Source organism: Phaenicophaeus curvirostris, chromosome 16 (genome assembly GCF_032191515.1).
Source record: "Phaenicophaeus curvirostris isolate KB17595 chromosome 16, BPBGC_Pcur_1.0, whole genome shotgun sequence".
Classification (NCBI taxonomy): domain Eukaryota; kingdom Metazoa; phylum Chordata; class Aves; order Cuculiformes; family Cuculidae; genus Phaenicophaeus; species Phaenicophaeus curvirostris.
The window spans coordinates 2805529-2832204 of record NC_091407.1 but is presented as its reverse complement, the minus strand read 5'-3'; the positions used below and the strand labels follow the sequence as shown (position 1 = coordinate 2832204).

The 26676-nt window shown below is 42.2% G+C and overlaps 3 protein-coding genes across 3 annotated transcripts in view; 1 reads left to right on the top strand and 2 right to left on the bottom strand.

The window, feature by feature from the left end:
• Positions 1-26676, top strand: part of CCZ1 (CCZ1 homolog, vacuolar protein trafficking and biogenesis associated) — a 189154-nt gene that overhangs the window by 158542 nt on the left and 3936 nt on the right. The window lies entirely within an intron of this gene.
• On the bottom strand, positions 283-13476 carry DAGLB (diacylglycerol lipase beta). Its single transcript, XM_069869852.1, has 15 exons — positions 13369-13476; positions 12973-13124; positions 10609-10783; positions 9699-9960; positions 8389-8514; positions 7283-7410; positions 6315-6441; positions 5858-5941; positions 5341-5418; positions 4913-4993; positions 4694-4821; positions 4148-4216; positions 3977-4049; positions 2748-3001; positions 283-1361 (listed from the first exon to the last, which is right to left on the bottom strand). Exons 1-15 carry the CDS (start codon positions 13461-13463, stop codon positions 1169-1171), a joined length of 2025 nt encoding a protein of 674 aa, XP_069725953.1. The 5' UTR covers positions 13464-13476; the 3' UTR covers positions 283-1168.
• On the bottom strand, positions 13748-26505 carry KDELR2 (KDEL endoplasmic reticulum protein retention receptor 2). Its single transcript, XM_069869810.1, has 5 exons — positions 26294-26505; positions 19988-20088; positions 16883-17041; positions 15719-15971; positions 13748-14979 (listed from the first exon to the last, which is right to left on the bottom strand). Exons 1-5 carry the CDS (start codon positions 26382-26384, stop codon positions 14945-14947), a joined length of 639 nt encoding a protein of 212 aa, XP_069725911.1. The 5' UTR covers positions 26385-26505; the 3' UTR covers positions 13748-14944.

The window sequence follows — 26676 nt, the reverse complement described above, 5'->3', positions numbered from 1 at the left end:
GTTTCACTCTGTTGTGCACAAACAAAAGTGCTTGTTAGTTTCCTCTAAAACTGTTTCTCTAACAGTCTGTCAAAGGGGGCTCTGGGGAGGCAGAGCTTGTGCCCAAGGGCTTTGGATTTTGCTTCTCCCTGTACAGCCCAGCAGCCTCCAGGAGGACGTGTGTGTCGGGCCTTTGCTGGTGGCACCAACGCAGTCGGGTTGGGGGCCTCGGGCTCGCTGAACAGCTCTAAGTGAGCACATTGTCACACCCAACATACCTGAGCCCGACAAGGGAGGGTTTTAGAGTATATTTTATTTTGTTTCCGTGTTAAGCATCACAGCAAGAACACCCACACAGTTACACTCATTGTATTCCTTTTTTTAACTATGATTTTTTTTAAATAAGAAATGTTGCTGAGCCTTTAAAAAAAAAGAAAAGTTAAAATAATTTAACACCAGAAACAAGGAATTTGCTTTTTTAAAAATCAATATGACAGTTCCACATTTGTGGTAGAATTGGCTCAGTGCTCCTGGTAGTTGGAGCCAGGGCATGAACGATTCATTTTCTTTTCCTTCTCATTAAGTAGTTGCAGTATTAGTTTAAAATCAACGCAACCGGTCATATGAATCAACAAATAACAAGAGACAGGTAGATGAAGGAATATTGCACATGTCGATCCCAGCAGCTTTCAGCCACACCACCGTCCATAAGAAAATGCAATCTGAGCTCAGCCCCGCCTGTCAAAGCCCCTGGCCGCCCCTTGGCTTGTGGCTCGGCTCGCACGGCTCCTGGCTGCGCAGACACCGGCCTGAGGGGATGTGGGAGCAGAACTGGATTTGTTAATATTTCTGTGGGCTGGGCTGGGCTGCAGCACGCAGGGGCCGAGCTGCCCTCACACACGGGCTCTGGGCAAGTGCTGGGCTGCTGCCTCAGCCCTCGTGCTGCAGCGTCACAGGCCGAGCCGCAGCCGGGCAGACTGTCCCGTTTTATTAAAGCTCAGCCTTCGGCATCAACGCAGAATCTGCGCTTTCGAGGTTGCCACACAGGCAAGGGCACCAAGACCCTTGTTTATTTTAAGCAATGGGAGAGAAGTACTGAAATCCACTTACGTATGAAAGTGGAAGGTGTCCCAACTACTTGAAACCTGCAATTAAAAACCCCACTGCACACCACATCTTGGAGCTGTGGCTATACTACATGGGTGTTGCATTCTTGTGCTTGACAAGAAATACAAGATCTGTGTTCCTGAGACAAACTGTTCAGAGCTTTGAGCACAACATCTGGCATGTGGTCTGTTACCATCTTGGGGCTTATTAAAATGCTGCTGAAGACCGTCTGGTTCGACCATCTTGCCGTGTATTTAATATCAGAAGAACACCACCTGAAAAACAAAACCACAACTGCTCGATGCCAAGCGTGGAGCAGACAACGTGGAGGCTTTGGCCCTTGCTCAGGGAGCCACTGGAACCTTCTCCCATGGGGATGGTTGCTCCCAAAGAGCTACAGCTCTGACCTCCAGCAAAGGGCTGGAACTCTGCCCTTAAATGTTCCTGAAGACAGAACTACAGCAGATGACACTGTGCCGGAGCAAGGACAGAAGCTACCCCCCCTTTGAGCTATCCCGCTCAAAGAAACACAGAATGCAGGAAGAAACATGGAATGAGGGAAGAAGTCACAGTGGCAGCAGCAGGAGATGAAATGCTAGATTTAATGCTGCACATCTGATGTGTTTGGGATGTTATTTTACAGAACGGTACACAGTGGGGGCTCTTGTATGCTAGTTCAATTAAGAAAAAAACAATTAACTGCTGTGCTGTGGAGTAAATGAGGGAAAATAAATTAACTCCATAAAGCAAAGCAGAAAAGCAGACATTGAAGACCTGCCAGGTCACAGGTGTTAAAAGTACCTAACTTGTAAAACCAATATTAAATTTGTTAAAAGACATGAAGCTTAAATAAAACTCTAATTAATCTACTGAATGGGAAGGAAAAAGCCAATTTCTGCTCCAGCCCTTTTCTCTCCTCTTCTGGAAGGTACTATTTTTTTTTTTTCTTCTGTAGCAGGGTTTTGTGCAAGTTACAGACGCTTTTATTTCTGTTCAACAGAGAGGACAGCCAGTCCTGCCCTGCTTCACGTTGTTTTGTATAAAAACCCCCAATTAACAAAACACAAATATCCACCCCCTAAACCCAACACTGCCCAACAAAACACTAATCACCCTTCCAGCAGTTTCAGCCCTTCTGCTGCCTCTATCTCACCTTCTTGCACCCACTAAACAAAAGCAGCGAAGGACAGGAAAGCAAACTGCATGGGCACACTGGCTACTGGGGCGACTGGAACTCTCCAGTCTGGCTGGGCGGGGATTATGGGCAGCAGTTTGCCTCTCTCTCATCACCAATATTTGTGCGACTCCTCAATAAGTCGGCATTTTGTTATCACTTCCCCATACCAGGGCAGCAGAGGGCAAGAGCAGCAGTCTCGGGCAGGAACTGCAGCTTCCCAAAGCTGAACCATCACATGAGCACATGCAAGTACAGGCAGAAGGAGACACACAGGCGTAAAGAGAAACACTTTCCAGGGCTTGAACTGAAACAGAAAGAAGCACAGAGGAACAAAATAAAAACCGAATAGCTGGCTGATGTGTAATAACCAAGGATGGGTGCTGGAGATGCAGATGAGATGCAGAGCTGAGAAGACGCGCTTTGAAAGTGAGAAGTGGCTTTAAGTACATTTTAGGAAAACAGGACAGTGGTCTTCATTACTTACCTGCTACAGCTGGATTCTTCAACAATATGGATAATCCTTCCCGGGAGATAGAGATGAGGATACTGAGGTGGTGAATTGAGGTGCGATTCATCCTCAAGGGTGTTGTACGAAGGTGACCGATGAACCATTAAACTTTCCTCAGCTAGGAGTGGCTGCGTAAGGGCACCCTGGTTTCTGCCATCCAGCTCAGTTGGGAAGTTATCTGGATCTCCTCCAAACACCTCGTACCAACACCCACGCAGCAAAATCTGGTACTGAATTCAGAAAGAAAAAAAGTCGAACTGAGGTTTGGCATCTCTTTGAGTAACCTACTCTGGTTGTGGGCTTGCATGTACATCATGTGAAAATAACAATTAAAAAACTAAAAGTGACCGTATGCACGTGCTCCCTAAACTCTTTGACAAAGTATCCTTACCAAATTTTCCCCACTGGAATATCTATTTCACCGTTATCCAACCCGAGCCATTAGTAACACTATGGAAAACATTGCCATCTTTACCCGTTGAATTAATCTGTGTAGATTCTACTTTGCAGATTTATGTTTTCTTACACCTGTAACTTTTAACTGCCTGTTATCTTATTCTGTATTTACAACATCACCCAGACCTTCTACACAACTCCTGATCCTGGGACTACATGGAAATCTTTTGCGTACGGCAGGTTTAATGTTAGGTGTTCAGAAATGGCAGTTCTGAATGTTTAAGCTGCTCCTTTGTCCCTCCAGTATCACCTTGCCTGACACCACACTGTTTTAGCTTCTCACTAACAGTAAAAAGGTGAGCAATTAACACAGTAACAGAAATATTTGCTTTCCAACTTAATTCTAAAAGTAAAATTTAAATAAAACTACTTACTGATACTAAACGGTTATTAGATTGAGTAATCTTACAGATTTCGTATCATTTTAGCTGGTTGGTTTTGGGTTTTTTTCCCTTTCTTTTCATTTTTCAACAGTTTCCTTTATCAGCAAAACTAGCAAACAGACTGTTTCAGGTGTTGGATATTGTACATAGATATCTTCCAGGCCTTTTTAAATTTCATTTTTCAACAAGACAGCTTTATAGTTACAGGACAAAAGACTAACACAACTGTTGAAGTAAAAACACTTTTGTTCCAAACCACAATTGTCACTCATCATTAAGATCAAAAATACACACACTAATTGTCACTTCATTTAAGCTGAGGCTTAACCCAGCCAACAATTCCACCCAGGAACTGCATTTAGTTACCTTGGGTCTGTTGCAGTTTGCCACAATTCTCACTATTCTCCTCTTTAAATCCTCCATGTTGGGCATACTTAACCTGTTTAAACACACATAGAACAAAGTAAAGCCAAGCCTCCTGTTCTCTCCAATCTAATGCATCCCTGAAAGAACAACTTAAAAATATTTCCATCTCACCTTGCAACAAGGTCCTTTCCAACAATGACCGAAACAATGAAATGCTTGGTGTAATCTGCAAGTGATTTGCTTAAAAATAAAAAGATGCATTTTAGATACACTTAAGAGACAGGCACATTTTAGTTTTATGACAATAGGTATCATTCAATAAAAATACAAATACATGGCAACAGCAGCAGCATCTGCAGTCAGTTCTTGACTGGTTTCCAAACCTACTCGCAGCAGACGACAGGCTAAGTTCAATGCTGATTGTAAAGGTATGTGTAGATGTCAGAAAGACCAACCTAGACTAGTCAGGTGAGTGTTTTATTTCAGGAACATTTATTTTAAGTTCTGATTATACTACCTTACAGAACTCACTAGATATATTTAATCCTGTAGCATTCCCCCAACTCAACTGTAACTTAAGATGAAGCAAATCAATTCTAGCAGAGAATATATAAACAAGCTCTTAACACAGTCAAGCTCAGAGTTATCATCTAACATATGCACAAACTACCTTGACGATTTTTACATCTCAGACATAGAACCAAATAAGTCTCTTACCTTAAAAGTCCTCCTGGAGGAGAAAAGGCGTAACACCTTAATGTTGGGAAAGAGTTCCTGAGCATGATCGCCAACACAGAAGCTGTTCCACCACCCAAACTGTGACCAACTATCACAAGTTTATATTCCTATAGACAGAAAGCAAAGACTGAAACATAAACAAAGAAAAAGCTTTGTGTAATTCTTCTAGCAAACCAAATTATTTGGAAGGTTACTTACTGGAGCAATTGTGAAAGCCTGGTTTAAGATTCCATCATTTATTAGCTTTCGATAGATGTAATTTGCAGCTTGAGTTATTCCCTACAAGACAGTATTTGAGTTAGAAGAGAAGGGTATCTCTGAAATGTGACCATCATAGAACAACATTCTTTTTGCAAAGCTGGTCTTCTCTTTTAACGCGCTAGAGGTCTAGTTATAACCACATGCTCTGGTATGTAAACGGTTAATAAGGACAAAGTCTGACAAGAGGGTTACGAATTCTACCTTGCAGTTCCTGAGGCAGTATTAGAGGCAACTACCAAGTCACTGAAATAACTTGTGCAATCCATCTCACGAGGAGAACATTATTCTATTTAACTAAAGGATCCCAGGTGTTTATAGTTTATTTCTGCTAAGACAATTTATAAACAGCTGCAGGCCACACTCACCTTATGCACAAAGCCATTCTCTAGAACATCCTCCAGTGTCAAGTCTTCACAGTCTGCTGACAGATCAGTGAGAACGTCCTGTAACCAAGATGGCTTTTGTCAGACCTCTCTGCAGGGCTTCATGGCCCAACAAGTCGCACTCTGCTACTCAACACTGTCAAGCTGACTTCCGAGTTTGTAAGCAACAAAACACAACCCACCATAAAACACCACCCAGCCAAACAAATACAACAATCACAATTCTACTTTCTGCAACTATTTTCAAGCTGCAAACGCAGACACTGCAATCGTGCCGCCACTCACAGTGAAAAGCAACTACTGCTGCCCACCCCCCACAGCCTCTTCCAGTGGCACAGGGAATATTACCCATCCCAAAGACGGGAGGGCTTATAGCTTAAGCCTGAAAACTGATTTCAAGCCTTGAGTTGTTTTCATGTGTGCCAGTAACACTAGCTACTAGTTCTTCCATTTCTATAAAGCTAACTATATATATACACACACACCAGATGGGTAATACCTCAAAAGACAAAGTTCCTCTCACTGCAACCACAATAGCTTCTTTTTTGTGATCCAAAGCAACAAAAAATGGAATCTCATAAATCTGGAAGGGAAAAAATGTAATAAGTAAAGACATCAACTTTTTATAAGAATAACCATTTGTTCTCACCTTCCAAAAGCTCTTATTGAGCTCTTTTCATTGCATTATGTAAAGAAGCTGAATTATTTTCTTATTGAGTTATTATTAATTAGTGCCCTTATTGCAATACTGAGACAGATTTATGTCAATGCTTTTGTGCTTGTTCCTTTAGATTAGAAAAAAAAAATAAAAATCAGAACTGACTTTCAGGGCTTGTTTTCATTTGGCTTTACATCTTGCAGGTTATAAACGCTGAAGGCAAAGTAGAAATGTCACCCCTCGCTTTCAATGAATTCATCACTAAGGTTTTTGCTGAAAGCCTGTCCGTATTGTTTACCTTGTTATGAAAACTGATATGAATGAAGTCCCTGTACTGCAGTCCTGTCATTTTTAGGATGGATCCAAAGTGAAAGTTATAACGATCACTGCCAGTTATATCAGAATCTGTTCGTCTATTTCTGCAACTAAATAACAAAGAAAAGAAAAACTTTGATGTACAAATGCCATACGTTTTCAGTTCGAGGGCTGGCAAATACACCATAGCTACAGGACTAACAGCAGAGCAAACAATGCAATAAGATAAGAATTCTTAGGACTACAGGTCAACGACAGAAATACAAACAAGGAAAAAGGAAATTAAAACCAAATTCTGTACAGCAGGCTTATCCATTATGCTTAATCCATTGTAATATGTGATTTTTTTTCCCCCCAAAGCATTTATATTCTAGTAGGTTAAATAACTTCATGCTACTAATTAAGAAAATAATAGTTACAGTCATAAATGTCAGTGGTCACTTAAATACACAGCAATCCTACACAGCATTATCCATACTTCAACATTGACTGTAAGCATTTGAGTAAAGGGGGAAAAGGGAAAAATATAGGGGCTGGAGGGATACATAACTTTTGCCAATTCCTTTAAGACAGGGAAAACTGTCAATATCCTTTTATTTCTATACATACAGGCCCAAACGGCAGCTCTAAAAAGCCTCATTTTAAAACATGTTTTGTTTAATTCCAGTTCTTCTTTTGTCATTTTGCTAAATGAATCTTACTTATACCAATCACAAACTTTCCTTAAGAAACAAAAGCTTATCTGTTTCCAAATCTGGAAAGATGTTGGAATTTTGTTTCTACTTTGATGTTTAAATACGTGAAAGGTAACTCTACCAGTGAAGCTTATGTACTCCCAAGAGTGATATAATTTAATACAACACAATTACTGCTATTGAAATAGTTTTATTTCTGTTAACACTAGTTAAATAAAAGGAAGCTATACATTTTTAAGCTCTTGATCGAACCTACCAGTCACCGCTGAGCTTACAGAGTGCAGTAAATGGGTTGGTGTATATGTAGTAGGGCCAACCATAAGCAGCTGCGGCAAACAGCATATAGTGAGCAGCATTCTCCAGTTCGATATCCAAATCATCTGTCTGCAAAGACACAGGGAAAGGAAGAAAGGTGCGTTAGGCAACCTCAGAATAAAATCTGAACATAGACTAGGCAAAATCAAGGCATGATGAAATATGCGCTATCCCAAACCTCAAGACCTAAGAGAAACAAAAAACAGCCACTTAAATTTCAGAAAAAAGTCTGTGTTTGTTTACATAGCTACACAGCTCAAGAATCTTGAAATCAGTTTCTTCCAATACTTATACGCTGATAAGCTCAATACTGAAAACAACATTAACTCCAACCAAGTTACTTAAGGACGGCAAAGGAATGGCTAAGGAGTCCGTAGCAGGTCTCTCCGGCAAGGACTTATAAAGCACAACCTCATCATATTGGGTGGATTCAAAAGCAAGTTGATAGAAATGCATTGGTTGAAGTAGAATTACATGTGTCTGTAAAGCACAGTCCAAAAGGTGGTAAAATAACTTACAGAGGCATTTTACCACAGCAGATTAACAAAAATCAGTTAGCAAACTGTAACCCCATCATCTGCAAGCATTTAAAAGATCCTGTTTTTGCTTCTTATCTTGCCTGGATATTTGCAGCAGACATAATTTCAACAGACACAATACTAAAAGACCAGCTTTTCAGTTCTGTGCAATAGTACTAAATACTAATTTTCTCTCTGTTCCCTTTCTCTCCCAGCTGTTCAACAATGATCAAATGTTCTAACTGGTTCTTTTTAGTACTTAATTCCCCATTCATATCTAAGTCCTACTCATGCAAAAGCAGACATATGTTTTGACTGCAAACTCATCAAGGTGTTTTCACATATAAATTAATAATTTAAATTGTTGTGAATTTTTATAGCAGTGTTTTATCTTGTTAAAAAAAAAAACACGAACACAAAAAAAAAACCTTGCACAGAGAACTGCATTTCAATTTGCTCTGGCATCATCTCCTAGAGCAATTGCACCAGAGGATCATCACCTAGAGCAACTGCAACAATCCTATCTTACCACAAGAGACGATGGAGAATGACAAAGGACTTCTTCAGGGTCTTTTGGGCAACTTTCCATTTTATCTTGCTCTTGGTGGAGCAGAGTCAAACCAGCTGCTATGTCACTGGGCACCAGATCAGTGTCCTGGACAAAGAAACAGGCGTGCTTAAAAACATCCCGCTTCAACGTGGCAAGACTCTCTCATATGAAAATGCATAAGGAATTACATTTTTCTCAGTTTATATAAACACATTTCACTTGGAGACAACAGGCACTGGAAAAACCGGTCACAGCAGCATCTAACCTCCCACCCCTTTTGTACATATTGGACATTTTCTTCAAGAAGACTGATACCAATTCCACACATGAATTTGATCACTTAACAAAATACTCGACAGAGGACCCACATAGCCATATAGCAAATAATGATCCAGACATTATTGATCACTGTTCTATACCACTATGTGAAAAGCCCTCTACAGCGAGAACAACTAAGTAGGGTGTTACACGGGGGAAAGCTTAAGGGTTTTTATTCACCTGCCTGGGGCAACCACCTCCCCATATGACATACGCCCTTTACCCTACAAACCACTGAGCAGGACGTAGCTATAAATCAGCATGCCCAAGTACTGCTGAAATAAAGAAGTACCAGGCTTGAAATCGTGAACAGATTTCAAAATCAACATTGAATTATGACTGCCCAAGGAGCAGGGGACATGAATTTGAGCTTTGGCTGGCTGTGCAGACTCCAATTTGGCAGATGCTCTCCATTTCCAAAAGGCAACTTAACGCACGTGCACACTCTAGTCTGGTACATGCTTAGAGGTGGCTGTCACGGGAAGTAGTCAGAAAGTAGTCTGATTCTTTGCTATAGGTATGACTCCTTACTCATCATTAGCAGGAAAAATGCCTGGATCTGCACATACTGAGGAAAAGAAACTCACCCTTATTCTCCTGATTAGATACTCGTCTAAGGAGAAAGAATACTGTCTTCCTGGCAGCCTGATCCAGTGGGACGTGACCCTGCCCATCACAGGGGTGGGTTGGAACTGGATGAGCTTTAAGGTCCCTTCCAACCCAAAGTATTCTATGATTTTCACAGATCTTCCCACACGCAAAGGGAAAGAAACCTTTGTTAAAGGGAAAATCTGTGTTGTATACATCATATGAGAATCACCTTTAAGCTTGAAACTGGCATATTCAAAACCTGATTTCAAGGCACAGAGGAGCAGGGTCCTCTGGCTGAACAAAGGTACATGTGTGCTGCAACATCTGCAAACTCAGAGTTAGTTAAAACATAAAAACATAAAAAAAGCTCTCCATCTTACTGAAAAGTAGTTGCGGAAAAGTTCTGCAATACTAGTAAAAGCCACTCGATGGTCATCATCTTGCACAATACAACAACACAGCAATCTGATTCTTTTTTCCCAGACTCTAGTGGCAGTGTTCTTCACATTATACAGCAACTGCCCTGACTGACTGCTTTCCAGGTTCCGATCTACACCACTGGTGAGGTAAAACGTCTTCTTCCCCCCAAGTGGATCGAAAACGATTAGAATTCCAATGACGGTAAAGATGATGATAACCCAGCTGCAAAACAGAAGGAAGTGGGATGGAAGGTTGTAAAACCAGATACTTCTGACAAGTATGCAAGAAAACACAACTAAAGATTATAACAGACAGAAAACAAAGTTAGGTAAGAAATACTGTATGAACACCATCTGTTCCTCTCCTAAGTGTGCACATTTTGTTATTGGGCTTTCAATTCACTACGCACAAGACCGAGGCGGCCAGCTGATTTCACAGAGCACCAAACTCAAACTCACAGCCCTGTTGTTTGGAAACAGCAACCCAGACGTGTGAAAGCTCTCTTTCCCACTATCAGTTCAGTTCAGTTCCTATCCACTTGACATTTATCCATTTTTCTACATTCCCACCTGTCCCTCTTACCCTTTTTGATCTTCAGCTCCTCTCCTTCACTCTAGTACATGCTCCCTCAAGTCAAGTAGTTCAAGCTTGTTTAGGAAAGGATATAAACTCATTCTAGCTGTCTAGATTTAAAGATTCTTCTCTCTTCATGATTAAAACTCTTCCGTGAGAAACCACAATAATTTATAAGAAATATCAAAGTCTCCAACTGCTGGAAAAGCCTTCAATAAACACATATAAAACACACACAGCAGTATTTTCTGTTTCACGTTCACTAACAAGCTTAGATTTCGGGGGAGGCACCTTTACCTTGCAATAACTGTCAACATGATGACATTTATCACAGTCTTCTCACAGTGCACGCTGCTGTCAGACACCCACACAGCTCCTACAACAGCCCAGATGAATTCAGGCAAATAGAGAAATAGGCGAATATAAAGTAGCTTGGGAAGTGATTTTCTTGGGCCTGGATTAGAAATCGTTCCTGAAAATACAGGGAAAATTTAAAACAAGAACTGTTTATGAAAGCATCTTAAGTACATAAAACCCTACTCGGATACATGAACCCTTTGAGCCTGGAAGAAAGAAACTTAATTGAAACCATAAAGTATTTTCATACCAATGGAAAGCTACCACCGAAGCTGAGACAAGAAAAACTCTACTAATATACCAAATCACTCTCTAGTCAGAGACAGCTCTGCAGCCAAAGCTGCATACTGGAGCGCTGGCTCATCTACCCTTACAACTTTTGGTTTCATTATTATTCTGTTTGGGTTTTTGCAGGCTGACTATTTCATTTTCGGATGCTACTTTGCTGAGCTACAACAAACGTGCCATTTACTGAGTCGCTAAATAATAAATTCCTTCACATTTTTGTTTGGGAGAAGGAAAGCAGGGCCATTACCAGGACAAACACTTCTTAGGCTATTTTATGCATTGTTAACTTAATAATCACCTCTTACTTCTAGTACTCCTAAACAACAACAAAGGGAGCAATTTTTGGCAGCTCAGCTCCTTAAAACCAGCTTGTTGATCACGAGATGATGAGGTAGTGGGGTGTGCGTACTCATGAGTAGGCAGGATAATCCGTAAAGGCTTAAAATGCTGCAGAACAAAAAATAACTTTGGAAACTCTTTACCAATTGTAGAGTTGTGGTTCACATCCAGTGACAAAGCTGTTTAAAAAGCTCTTGATCCAGTGGTTGCTCATTCCCATTCCCAGGTTGCAGCCTGTACGGCAGCAGCATGGTTGCTTATACAACCACGTGGCTCCTGAAAACAGCTCCCTTCCTTTCCAGCTCTGCAATCCAGAGTGTGAGTTCTCCAGTCAGGTTCACTTTAGCTCAGTGCAAGCAGTGGTGCAAGAACCACTGCTCCCAAACCCACATGCTACAACCACAATCCAAGACAATTCACCATTAATTTTCTCAGAAATTCACCCTCAGGTTTTTTCCATTTCTTAGTTATAATAGCCTTGTATCTGTACCTTTATATCAAACAAGCTTCTTTTGTCCCTGTTATTTACAGCTACAACTCTCACCTCAACTTGCATATAAATAGCATCACTAGGCTAATTTTTCTTTCCCTCCTCTGGAAACTGTAGGAAACCCAGTGGTTAGATTGAAGGCCAGGATTATCATACCCATCTCTGCTCTGTCATAGTTTCTCTTCATGGGCTCTGTATTGTTTTTTCCACTTAAATAACTTAAATACTATTTACAGTACATTGTGAGAACCAATTACAGGGTCTCATCTATTACTCCAGAGACCACACAAATACTTCTAATTAATCTTCCTAGCATTACTTTGATTATGGGATGTCTCACCAGGAAAAAAAGCTTTCCCAACAATTTTTAACCCCAAATGAAGCATTGCGACAAATGACTAAAATTTGCATTGGGGTCCTTATTTCTGTTTAGCCATTCACTTCAAGCTGTGAGTCCTGTTCCATTCAACAGTACGTGTTGTTTTAGTTTTACTATGACATCGATATGGATCATTTCCTACGTGTGTTTCTTTCCCCCAGGCCACCCAATGCAGCTAACAAACTTTTGCAAGATATGGCTAAATCTGCCCATGCACAGCAAGGCTAATGAGATACTTTAGATGCGAAACTGCTCTAGTATAAATTCCCCTCCTTTCCTGACAGCGAGCCTGAGCGGTGCTCCATTTGAGGTCATGTACTGCTGCTGAACACGGAGAAAGTTTTCAAGATACTCTGACAGCAATGAACATATCACTGTTAGCTGCACCAAGCTGTCATGTCCACTTATTATTTTAGCTTTCTGACTCACAGAAACAATACCATTAGAGCAAAAATATCAATGCCAGCAGTTTCTCAAGTCTCATTACCATTAGAGCAGTCAATTTTTGTCTTTGCATTGCTTTTTTCTTTTAACGTCATAGAATAACCAGGTTGGAAAAGACTGGATCATCAAGTCCAATCATTCCTGTTAAATACTAAACCATGTCTCTCAGCACCTCGTCCACCCGTCCCTTAAACCCCTCCAGGGAAGGGGACTCAACCCCCTCCCTGGGCAGCCTCTGCCAGTGCCCAATGACCCTTTCTGTGAAAATTTTTTTCCTAATGTTCAGCCTAAACCTCAACTCCATATTAAAGAAAGCAAATGCATCACAATCCCCCCAGACAAATATAATACGTTAACTATTTACCTTGCATGCTGACGTATACGAGAGCAGATATCGCACATATTATAGAAGCGAGGAGAATGAGGAGGACAAGCAAGTAGGTGCGCAGCAATCCTCCCCCGGGACAGTTAAAGTGGCCCTTATGGACCGTATAAAGAGCGAGAATGCCAATCCACCTACGGGAAAGCAAGATAATAAACGTTAGAGCCCGAAGGGGCACAGCGATCACCCGAGACGCAGTTTACACCTTAGCGAGAGATGAATAGAAAGAAGAAAATTCATAGAAAGGGAGGAGTTAGACGGGGAATCCGTCAGAACGAAACGCCTCGAAGGAGACTCAGAGGGAGCCGCAACCGAGCGGCTCGCGGACCGGGGAAGGGATCACCGCAAAGCCGCAGCGACCGAACGCGGCGCCCTCACCACACGAGCCTGACGAAGAGCTCGAAAGCCCCGGGGAGGACGAAATCATCGCTGCCGATGGCCCAACGGCGCCCTAGGGCCACCAGCCCCGGCATCTTTCCCCTTCGCCTCAGGGGAAAGGCGGGAAGAGGGCGGGGGGAGTGACGTCATGACGCACGCGCCGCGCCTTCCCGCCCCCGGCCCTCTGCGCATGCGCGGGAAGCCCCGGAGGGCGGGAAAACCCTCTCGCCTCGTTCCCGCTCAGGCACCGTGAGGGCTCCTCCTCCTCCTCCCGCCCCCGGGGGGCGGGAGGAGGAGGAGGAGCCCTCACGGTGCCCCCGGCCCCAGCAGCCCCAGCTCATATACAACTAAAAAACTGAGAAATAAAGAAACCAACCCGTTTTCATCGTTTCATGAAGTGTTTATTGAGGATGGTAACACAGGATAAATCATGCAACAGCTCAGTAAAAAAAGGGAATCACTTAAAGGATGAAGAATGGGAACTGGTGCTGCTGATTCTGAAGAGTTTATATATAAAAAAAAAAAATATTTATCGTCCAAAAGTGACATCGAAAACCACTGGAAGCTGAACATGGAGGTTGCTTATAAAGCATTTGTTAAAAAGAAAATGTAGATACTCTAAAACGATCACTTACAGACTACTGTAATCAACAACTTACAAGTCTCCCGTTTCTATAGTTGCAATGGTGTAGCAGGGCTGTACATCCAGGATCTTTAACCTTCTTTGCCTGGACAAAGAACACGGTCACAAACATTTGCTACGGAGCAGCACAGCTGTATCTCGCACCCCTCACAACCTGCGCCACCAAGTGCTTTCGTTATTGGGATTAACCTCCCAAACATCTCTGCAGAACAGGAAAGGGCCCATCCTTGTGGCCACACGAGATTTCCTTACTGTCCTCTTGCCATCAGCCTGTTTTAGAAGGGGAACAACTACAAAAAGCAACTGTTGCCCTTCTGGCACCAACTTATTTTGAATAAGGAACTCCATGTCAGCAGATGGCACGAAGACTGGGCACCAGCACATCACATCAAACATTGGTGGTTTCAGATTTAGAGTTGACATAGATTCACCTTTTGGAAAGAAATAAATATAGTGGAATGAAAATTGAATCAAAGGGAAAGAATAGATGACTACCATCCATCAAGAATGCACAGATCTGTGCACTGACAAAAAAAAAAAAAGAAAACCAAAAATCAGTCATTTCAAAGAAATTCTTGAAAATTAAAAAAAACAAAAAAGTTTGCACTTGTTCCTGGTCATAAACAATCTCACAAAAATCTCACTTTTGGAACTATTCCAATTGAAACCATACACTGAATTTATTAATACAGTATAAGTTTCTTTATGTAAAAAATCTTTATACATAGTAATAAAAAAGATAAAGGCAAGATGCATCAAACAGAAATCTGCTGGTTGTTTTTCCTCCGTTCTTACAGAGCCGCTGATGACTACCTGCGCTATAAAGAGCTGTGTTTCTGACTTTCTGTCTCAAGCATCTTCGCCTTTGCTTGTGATAAGGATTGTTCTGTCCAAGCATCCAAAAGGACAGATGCTGGTGATGTTTTTTGGCACTTACGCTGGCAAACTGAGCTTCTTTCCCTTGAGTACTGTAAGGACAGGTAGGAAAGAAAACAGTTAACAAAGATATGATGGAGGAAAAGCACACAATGTTAAAACTGCAAAACAGAGTCACTTTGTTACAAACTCAAGCACTGTAGACAGGTCTCCTGAGCCTGCCTCTCCTCAACACATGCTGGTAAAGGATGATAAACTAACAACTATTCCCATCCTGTGCTCTTGTGGCACTCCAGAATTCTCACTTTTCATGCTCAGGACATACCAGCTTATGACTGTAGTTTCTTAAGAGTTACGACTAAAATAATGCTGCCCCATATAGCTTTGTAGTCATACGATGGAAGTTAGAATGTGAGTAAGGGCGTCATTACTAGTGCACCCAGGAGAAATGACTGATTCTACACTTTGCATAAAAAGAAGCATCTAAAATCCTCTGGACTTTTATGGTATTTAAACCACCGAGAAACATGTCTCTAAGCACATAATTTGTGCAGAACAACGTACTGTCAGGAGAAGCATGAGGATCATGCTTATCACTAGAGGACAACAGCAACTCGTATTTAGCCATACTTACTTGAAATTTGCCAATTAACCTCATCAGATCATTTATACATCTACATTCTATTGATACTTAAAACAGTCCTTAAAAAACCCCACACTGGTAGAAAGCATACTTGATGTATCCATCAAGATTTCAGTAATAATTTGCATATAGAATTAAAAATCTAGTAACGTTGGTTACCTGAAGCTGGAAGTTTTTGTACTACTCACCTTTTGTAACATACAAATAGAAGAAGTCACAGTACAGAACGGTCTGGACCACACCAGCAACAACAGCTATGAGGTCAAAAAATCCCTCAAAATAGTAGCGCCAAATCCAGTTGACTAAGTACAAGGCACGGTACAGACCCAAGAAGAAAAGATAGTGAGTAGTGATGGTCTCTGCTTCCCCAGTTTTGCTGATCATAAAAAGTTGAGGGAGAATAGCAACCGATTCAAGATAGATGGAGAAGGTCCAGAGAATCTGAAAGGAAAAAAACCCACATGTATATTCAACGGTCTTACCGATAACAAACGCAGAAGATATTTGACTTGGCTTGACTTTTCACTCTCTAACAATGTTATGAATAGCTGGCAAACTATCCTTGGTACTGCAAAAACTAAGTGAAAGCTTAATAATCTACCACGGAATGGCATGAAGGAACAACTCTCTTGGCAGACAGACTCTTCAAACCAGCTGCCTAGTGAGCCAGCAGGCATGTGTTTATTCACGAGGAAACTTATGCGCATCTACCAGTTCAGGATTCACATTACCATGAAACGCAGCTTACAAAGCTGGTGCTGTGAAGAGCTGCAGGGAAGACGAAGTCCCACTCCCCCAACTTTTCTAACTTATTGGTTGAAAGAATGAGTTAGTATGGAACAAAAGTTAAAATGATGTCTCAAAGTGTTGCAACAAAAACTGTTTTATAATTATGTTTTAATATACTTTTTCTGGCTGGAAAACACAGAGCTGCATTTAAATACACTGCTATTCTTCCTAACACTCTAGACCATTTGCGATTCTACAAAATTTAAGAGGTATTATAGTTCCTTCTGTTTTCACCAGGTGGCACCAACCATGCACAAAGTGCATTCTGAGGCATGTCTTTATTGAACATGGATGCTTTTGAATTAATATAACCATCACAATGTACTGGGAAAAAAGATCTTCTGCTTAATAACATAATGTTGATAACAATGCTAGTCTCCTGAAGTGCCTTAAATGTGTACAGAAATCTACAGTGTAAAGATGAGCTAAGGAAACTGCATTAGCCTGAACCAACTAAACACAGGCGCCTTCCAAACATTCCTCAATAAGCCTAAAAATGCTCATCTTCACGTTCTAAACATTTGAGAGAAAAAAGCACAATCGCCTGCCCACAACCAACTCACCTCCAGAGGAGAGAAGTCATGATTAACAAGAAATGACAGTCCACCAACCGGAACTATCAGAAACTCCACTCTGAATGTATCATGGTTTCCATCATAGGTAGCCTTAAATTTCATGTAGATCAGATACACGGTGGCATACGAGCAAGCAATGTAGATAAGCTAAAGAGCAAGGAAAGAAAAAACAAAATCAAAACAATCCACAAAGGTTGCAGGATTAGATCAAACTCACTGAACAGAAATATTCCCAGGCACTAAGAAGAATAAGTGCTCTCTTTTTTGATCATTTTTGTATAATTTGTTTACAGGCTTTTGCAGTTCCAGGCTATGCGGTGGTACTTAACTTTTCTTAGCAGAGTGGTAATTCAAAACCAATGACTCTGGGCTCTGCTGGTCTTGCTGCTTTAAAAGCATCAGCTTATTTCTGGCTGAAGTGATTGTTCAAAGTGTCTTTGAAGACTCTTTCCTGAGTAGACAGAGCTAAGGAACTGACTGGAGAAGGAATACCCCTTCTGCTACAGCAGGAGAAGCACTGGCCCAACACATTTAAGTTAAAAATGTACACATGTAACAATGATGGAAGGGTTTTTTTAATTTTCAAAAAGCCCATGAGTGGTGTGGGTCATGGCAATTAAAGCCCTATTCAACAAGCCCAACTTGGACTCAACCATTTTTTACATATCATAAATCAACTGATTTGATTCCTCTAAACGCCTCCGAAATATCAAGAGCGCTAAGGGTTCAGTGTTCTCCGCCACCCAAAAGGCCACAAAATCTGCAAAACTAACAGACTGTTAGAAGCACTGAACCAGGACTGCCACTTTTAGTAGTTGTGGTACAGTAGAAATAGGCAAATAGCTTTATTTGATAGACAAGAAAGCACAATCAGAGAGAATACATGACTTTCTAAAGGTCAATCTGCCATCATCAGGACAGACCTCACACTGTCCTGGAGACAACACAGTACAGTAGACTTGACAAATAAGTTTAGCTCCTGCCTCAGTTTCATCACAAAGATCAAATATTCCAAAATTTATCACAATACAGGCTCTTTAAAACTGAAAAGTTGTTTTTAAAGGATTAAAAACCCTACTGTTTGCAGATGCTACTAATCACTGAAAGTGCTGCTCATAGATACAGAATGCTAAAATACTATGTTAAGGAGCCCAGAATCCAAAGACTCTTTCCTACACTAGCACCCTGGCTAACTGGAAATAAAGGACCACAGGACAGGGTATCAGATACAGGGAATCCCCTACTACTGGTGTAAACTGTTGTAATTGGTATGGTCACAGAAGACACCAAGAAAGTATGAATGAACCCCAAGTTCTTACTAAATATTTCCTCTTGAGAATTACAGTGTGTTTGGGGTCTCAAAAAATATTCATTTTTAAAGATAACAAAATAAATGACAAGAATGGTAGAAAAATGACTGCAGAGTGCAATAGCAAATATGTATCCGATACACAGGCACCACTTAAGAGTAACTGTAAGATAAAGAATACTACTAATCAGAAAAACAGAAGTCTGCAGGTCACTAAGACAGACAGATAGCGCCAAACTGTGTATTTCTGTGTATATTTCTAGAACACAAAAGAAACTGATTTCCCTAAGTATCTGATGATCACTGCCAGACAAATACAGCAAGTTGGTGCCCGTAGTTTAATCAGTCGCTAACAATACTGAAGAAAAACCTAACTGTGCAGAAATGAACTTTTTTTTTTGCTGCCAATTAGAGCATTTTCCTCAGATTAGAAAGTTCATCCAGTTTTGGTCTAAGCTTACTCGTACAGTAGTTCGTGTTCCCTACAACTGTGTCATATTACATACACCTAAACATACGTAGATAAAACAAGAAGGTGCGTTGGGACACTCAAACAGCTTTGTCTTGGCACTACAATAATGGGCTGAAAAGCCAATGACATCAAACAGTCTCCCTAAGCAGCAGCCTTTGAAACTGTAATAGAGGCTTCCATTTTGCAAGTTAACACAGGCTTTGAACAGAGGACGACTCTTTCATTAAAAGGAAAGGCTCAGTTTGTAAGAAGTTGAATATCACACATGTCATTTCCTATATTCATTCCTTTTCTGGGTAGGAGGGCTCCAAAAGAGAGACATTGTCACGACCCTGAATCACAATCAATACATAAACAAACTGTAAAGAAACCCTAAGCTGCTCCTTTAGTGCGCCCAACAGTAGCTTTCAATATTCTCAGAAGTTGCACAGGAAAAAAGCTAATTTCAAGAATAGTTCTACTTAATCCACAGTTCTTCATCTAAACTGTTAGTAACAAACCTTAAGCGCACACTGTTGGTGTGTTAGAAGACAACAGTTGTTAGTGGATTTAAGATCTAGAATTTTATTTTACAGTATCACCCCCATAATTCTTCAGTGTGTTTTGCATTATTGACTCTCTAGTCTTTCCTCTTGGCAAAGTTATACTGTCTTCTGAAATAAAGCTGAAGGGCAACGAGAAAATCCAAGAATAAAGAAACTGGATGAAAAAGGTGTCTCTCACATGCCACAAATGCCCCAATGTGTACCAGTGCCACAGATCTGCTGCCCTCTCCCAGTCTACTTTATTCTCTTGTACTTGACACCAGCAATTGCAGGAATAAACAAGAAATAATTAGTAAGAAATAAGAAAACCAAATTTAGGCTCACTAGCATTCAATGGGTAAGCAAACAGGGTACAGTCCGAGGGAAGCTGCATTCCTAAACGCGTGCTCCTGTCAACTTTTCATCAGCCTCTGACCAGACACTAACTGAAATTCCAGCAACATGTCCTGAATACTAATGTACTTTGTAGAGCTTAAGTAAATCTCTTCTATGGACTAAAGTCTCAATCGAGAAACAGAATGTATTTGAACCATTTTTCCAGTAACCAAAATGGCATTTGTCCCCATACAGTTTTTTAAATATTGCCTGTAGAGTATAGAAAAAAAGGAGAGTTTTGAGTCCATTTTCCACATTCTTTATCCAAAGCCCATTTAGAACTTATTCTGTAATAACTGTACGGTAGGCCACTTAAAGAGGCTTTCATTTAATGAAATTATTCACTCTGCATACAACATTACTAGCTTTTCTAACTCTTCAGTATACTCTACCTTCATAGATGTGTTATACAATGAAATGAATGAAGTGAAGAGGTCCAGATAACGGGTAGTGAAGACCACTGCAAACAGAAGCTGGCTTTTCCCAGAAATACCTAAAGCAATAAAGGAAATAATTAATTATTCAAAAAGTGATGATGTGCTTTAAAACATTTGATGCCGAGGATGAGAAAGGATATATCCTTTATTTCTAAGAAAGTTGATTACAAAATTAGGACAAAATCCAGGCTTCCAGAACTAAGTGGGACAAACAAACCCACAAGTTCATAATGTCTCAGTAGTGCGAATGCCAGTTGCCTGTACACCATCCTGCTGGAAAAGGTGCTAGCAGTACGCGAGATTTAGAAGTTACTCTCAGCAGAGAGCTTGCAGGTGATATTTTGGAGATTACACTATCTGTTCTGCATTATCAGTGGGCACTATATAGGAAAGCTGCATTACCTTTCAGCTCTCAGAGTGCTGTCACACACCTCAGTACATTCTTTAGATCTTGAATAGCTGGAAAGGTATAAGGGCACCAGATCTACTACAGATCCAACGATAATAAACTAAGCTAACATCAATGGTGTGATTTTAAAGGAATAAATTGATTTTAAAACATAAAGCAATTCACTTCCAAAACTTAATTGACCACATGGTAGGGAAGAAAATTATCAGTCAAAACCAGATGTTACTACGTATTACAGTAAAATAAAATTAAGAAGAGAGAAGCAAGCTAAAATTACAGATGTAGACACCGCATCTTCAAAGTAACTTTTGATTTTAGGTCGAAGCCAACATAAAAACATTTGTTTGTACTTAACTTCAGCCACTAGAGCAAAGTTAGAAGTGCAAAAGCTTTGCACAATCAGTAACTAAAAGCTTCTGAAAACTGAGGTAAAGCATCGCTCCATAATACTGATGTGGTGGTGTGTCACAACAGGGAGGACAAAGCAACCTAGCCTGCACCTCTATCTTGTTATCCCAATTACTCTTGTTTTCACTCATTCAGGGTGAAAATACTTGAGCTGTTCACCTAAGCATGCAAATATTGTCCAAAAATATAAGAGGGAAAAAATATTCTCCAGGAGAAAGTTATGATGCAAGGCTGAAAATCCTTGTCCCTTTATGCAGAGAAAGGCTTTTATTAAGTGTCATAAAGCAATTAGAAGAAAGGCTGCTACGGTTATTGAACTCCTTTTTCACTCTGGTTCAAGAAACACTGAAAAAGCTGTCCCAGATGAAGGGATGTTATGTTTATACATAAAACTATATATATATTATATATACATACAAACACACATATAAAAATAAAGTGTATATATATAACATGTTGAAACAGTAACAATTAAAAAGTGGCTTAGTTTGTAACCTTCATATGTGAAATATCTACAAGGTAAACCTCACGCAGCTCCCGCAGACCAGCCCAACTGCCCATAAGCAACTGCGATACAGCGATACAGGAAACAGCAAATGCTTCAAAGCCTACAGTTACTCAGACTGTAAAACTAGAAACCAAAAGCTGTAAGCATTAAAAAAAGGCAACAAAACAACAACAAAAAAAATCACATAAACAACAGCTCCCAAAGTTTAGAAAGAAGTAAATTTAACATTTCTTGTAGTAGAACTGTGCTGCAGACAGGTGAAGCACAAGTCTTGGGGGTAGTCCAGGTGTGCTTACTGACTTTACAAGTCTTGATGAAGCCTGGCTCTCAGGCCAATAAAACCCCTCAGCAAGCAACACTGTTCTAGGGCCAGAACCTACAGGGCAAAGAAATCCACCTGGACAGATTAGATTACAGTACAGCATCACACTACAGCATATCGTTATGTTAAATTATTTAGCACACCATTTTCTTCTAGTAAATAACTGTGAACATCAAAAAAGCATGAGATATGTTAATTATTGACCACGGCTATACATTTGGACCTGGATGTACTGCTACATAAATGCAAGTAATAAATTCGATGAATTCCTCCAAGCCATTGCCAGTCTCATGTCCCCTCTAACCCCAAAGCTGTAATTTTTATTACAGCTGTTAGTATTTACATTGAATTTTGAATCTTCAGAATAGTCAAATGTTCTTGGAACACATCCCAAAGCCAAGTTTAAACTGATTTTCAAGTTAAGTAAGCTAGACTAGGCAAAGGTCAAAGTTTAAACCAAAGATCTATGGAGAGACAGGCAACTTGGGAGAAAGTAAGAGTTACACCACTAGCAAAACCAGAAGGAGGACGCAGGTAAGCACTCTGCTGTATGAATTTGATGCATTTCAAAACTGGGAGAAAGATATCAATATACCTGCCACAGCACTGACCTTGTCTCATGACTGGCAACTGCAAAATATTGAGACCACACCGCTGTTATTCACATCCTTCTCCCTTTCCTTTTACTTGTGCGTACATTACCCATGATAAGCTAAACAAAACATTTTTATTTCTTCTTCTCAAGCCCTTGGCTCAAATTTTGAAGAGTAAAGCCTCTCATTTTTCTATCATCCTTACACGTGGAAAAATTTCTTCAGCTTCTGCATTCTAGCTTGGCTGAAAGCAATAGGAAGAAATTTTAATTCAAAACCTCAGCTGATTTTCACAGACAGGGAGGACAGCAGAGCTGAAATTGGAAGACTTCCTTACCAACTTCACGTTGCTGTAGTGAGTTGGGTAAAGAACGACTTTGTAAGGAAACCCAGTCCATACTTTGTCATGGAAATTAAACAGACTTTTACAAGTATTTATTAAAAATAGTTTTTCTCAGTATGGAGTCCCCATCAGCCACAGCTTCTTTGTTTCTGCTAATAAAATACTAAGAATTAAGTAAAATACTTAAGAACTCTTTACTTTCACTTAAAAAAACCCAAACGAACCTAATTCTAAACACAAATCTGTCAACTGAGAAAGGCAAATTTTTCTTTCAAAGTGAGAGAAGACATTCCAACCTACCTAAGGCAGCATTATTTGAGAACATATAGACAAATTTGCAACAGCCCATGGCACAGCATGATCTAAAGTCTGCAGCACAGTGTATGATCTGAGCCATATTAGATACTTAAACAAAACTGAGATACAGCTACATTACCTAGCAAAATTATTACACGTTTACTACCTACACTACTTTTTAAAAGCATTCAGCATATAATTTGACAGCCTTGCAACTGCAGGTCACCTTTAACACTTGACAAATGACACTGAGAAAAGCAAATCAATTTCCAGGTAGTAATTTGCAGTACAAACAAGCTAATTTGACTTGGAATAGATTAGAAAATACAGTCTGAAAATGACAATGTCTGAAAGCAAAGGATTCTTCAAGTCTCACGAATTTCCCAATTATGACATGAAGTCAATACTGGAGTTACCCGCTACATTCTCCACTGCTCCTAGTAATTATTTTTGTGCCGTTATTAGGAGTGCCAAACATTTTTCCAAATTCTAAATTTGGAAACTAAAATAACCAGTCATGCAAAAAATTGTTTCCCTGCCAGGTCTGAAATCATGACCTGATTCGCTTTCCCCTTGTTCTGTTTTTAACATATTGACTAGATCAGGAAAAAAAAAATTGCCAAACACTGAAACCACAGAGTGCTTCATACTGCAGATTATCCCGGCCTCACCTATTTTCCTCAGCGAGAGGAGTCACTCCTTAGGAAAGAATATGGGGACTGATGTGTCTTCAGAAAACAGCAGGTCGCAGCAGAGGTACACAGGCTGTCTCCCTCTCTTTTCCAGCTGCTTTTACAGGCCTCCCAGCTCCTCTTGGAACAAAGGCCTCAGACACACACAGATGCAACCAGAAGAGAGGAGTCGGCACCATGTGGTTTGCCAGCTCTTCATGGATCACAGCCTACAGTTCAGCAATAAGCTAGAACCTTTTATTTTCTAAGTGTCTACTGCTTCAAAAGTGCACAGTTAAAGCAGCAGCTGGTTTGCCTGTTAGTCATCAACAACCATCAGGCATAAGTTTATTTAATTTAGAAACTGCTCTAGTAACAATGCAATGTAAAGGAATCACATAAAGACCTCTAATAAGAGGCATTTAGCAGCTGCTCAACACTAACTGGTTACTATTTAGCAGTTATTGTTCTGTATAACTTCACAAGCATATTTTCTGCCAATGCGTATTTATCAGGTTTTTATGATACCACAACTGACAACAACAAGCCACTACAGGAACAGGAGGCAGCCCCAAAAATAAAATCACACAATCCACTTGAGGTTCTATTCTCATTCTAGACAAACTACTTGTTAGGCTTTAAAAGCTTATTTCACGGAAGTAACATGGATCTGGATTTACTCCGAAGAAAACAATCTGAGACAAACACACCCCAGTCTCAATTATGCTGAGGAAACACTGAAAGGTGCATGCATACATGTTTGTGTTTGGGAATGCTGACTGATGTGCTAGAACTGAAGGGCTTATGTAACACAAGCCCATTTCCTTTTCTGTGTTGGAGAAATCAGTACCAAAGATATTAACTGGTATGACTTTACTTTCTTATGAATAAATCCCTAGCAACAGAGGTAACGGATTCAAGGAAAACAAGGCCAGATCACTTTTTAAGCAGAAAGATGGGACCAGGTTACCTTGTACCACACTCTGTAAATAAACTCACTCCAAAGGTCACTTAAGAAACTCTTGGCTAAAACCTATTTGAGTTTTAGCTTTGCATGAGAATTTCTTGGTTTCCTTCTTCAGACAGCAAGACATAGATCATTTAAATCATTAACTCTGTTGTTGTTTGTAATCTTGACTGCACTCCTCTAGGAAGGCATAGGACAGAACTCTGCAGAAGACCTGGAGAAGGCCAGGCCCTCTCCTGCCAGATCCAAACAGAATTCCTGATCCACTAAAGCAGGAGCTAGGAAAGTTCATTAGGAAAGAGCTCTTGCACTCCATGACTTCAGCAACAATAGCTCTGTGCTACCACCGCATTTGGATCGTGGAGTCATTCACCTGAGCTTTGTTGTAAAGTTAAGAATTTTTTCTACTTAGTGTTTAAAACCAAAGCTCATTCATCTACTATTTTTTTCTTTTTGCACTATCAAGTGATTAGCAAAAAGTGGCTTGACAGGAAAACACACGGAACCTGTACTTCCTCTTACCTGTAGTACAAACCTTTCATTTCCCCATTCTCAGCTCTTTCAGGTTGCAGCTTAAACTAATTCTTCATGCTCCTAAGACTTCACAGACACATCTGTCCAACAGTATAAGCTGGTATTTGAACGCTATTTCATATCAACACACGATTCGAGAATCATCATTCCTACTAACGAGGTAGATTCTCAATGACGAGAGGCAAAGACACGCTCGGTTTAACCCCAAACCACAGCAAAAACTGGATTTCCAGCGCCGGCGGCCCGATCCCCGCAACACAGAGCGCCGAAACGCCCGTTTGGAATTCCAGCAGCTCCCAGCGTTCTGAAAGAAACCAGTGATGCTGCAGAACTGCCTGCAATTCCCTCCAACCGCCACACCAACCAGCCGCTGGAAGCCGAAAAGCAACCCCCATCCCAGGGAATCCCAGCCAGCACGTAGCGAAGGCGGAGGAGCCGCAGCGCTTCCCGGCCGGTGCCCGGCTCCCCCGCCACCCCTCTGCCACGTCACCCCGGGCCGGGAGCGCGGCTGGGAGCCTGGAACCTCTCTCTCCTACCGCAGCCACAAGTCTCAAACCCGGCCCGAGTCGCAGTTGGATCCTCAGCTCAGCGGGAGGGGAGAGAAAGGGAGGGAGAGGGCGCGCCGGGAGCGGCAACCAGCGCGGAGAGGAAGGGGGAGAGCGAGGGGAGCGTCGGGATCCGCAAAGCGCACATCGGCGACTCCCAGCGCTGCAGCCGAGGCAGCCTCCGCGCCGCAAGGCGCCCGGGGAAGGCGCAGAGGCGGCTCTCGGGGAGGCGCTGAGCTCCGTGCCCGCTCCCGGGGCCGCCCCATTCATTCCCCCGCCGCCCGCCTCTCCCCTCAGGACGGCGCGACCCTCTGGGCCCCGCGGGGGCAGCCGCGGCCGGGGAAGGAGGGAGAGAGGGAGGGAGGCGGGCGGCCCTTCCCCCCCTGCCCGGGCTCGGCGGGGCCGAGGGCGGCCGGGCGCGGCGAGGCCCGAGCCCCCGCGCCGCGGGGTCCGCCCGGGGGGGCGCGATCCCCTCCTCCCCCCGCTCTCCGCCGGCCGATCTCTCCGCAGGGAGCCGGCGGGGAGGAGGAGGAGGAGGCGGCGGCGGCGGCGCCCGGTCCCCGCCCCGGGCTCCTTCGGGCTCCGCGGCCCGGAACACCCACTCCCCCCCCACCGGGCCGGTCCCGCCGCCCTCCCCTCGCCCCCGGCGGCCTCCCCGACGCACCCGCGCAGGAGCGGCTCTTCCAGATCTTGAGCAGCAGGATGATGATGGCCGCCAGGTGCGACAGGTCCCCGGTGAGGCGGAAGATGTTCATGGCGGCGGCGGCAGAGGCGGCGGCGCAGCCCGGAGCCGGGGAGCGAAGATGGCGCAAGCTCAGCGGGCACCGAGCGACGTGGCCCGGGGACGTGGCCAGACAGCCCCGCGCGCGGTGCACCCTGGGAAGCGGGGGGAGCGGCCCCGGCCCCGCCCCCCCGCGGCCCCGCCGAGCCGCCAGCGCCGCGCGAGCCCCGCCAGGGCCGCCAGGGGGCGCGTGCGCGGCGGGGAGAGCACCGGGGACCATAGAGCGGGGGGAGCGCGGGGCTCGTCCTGTCATAGAATCGTAGAAC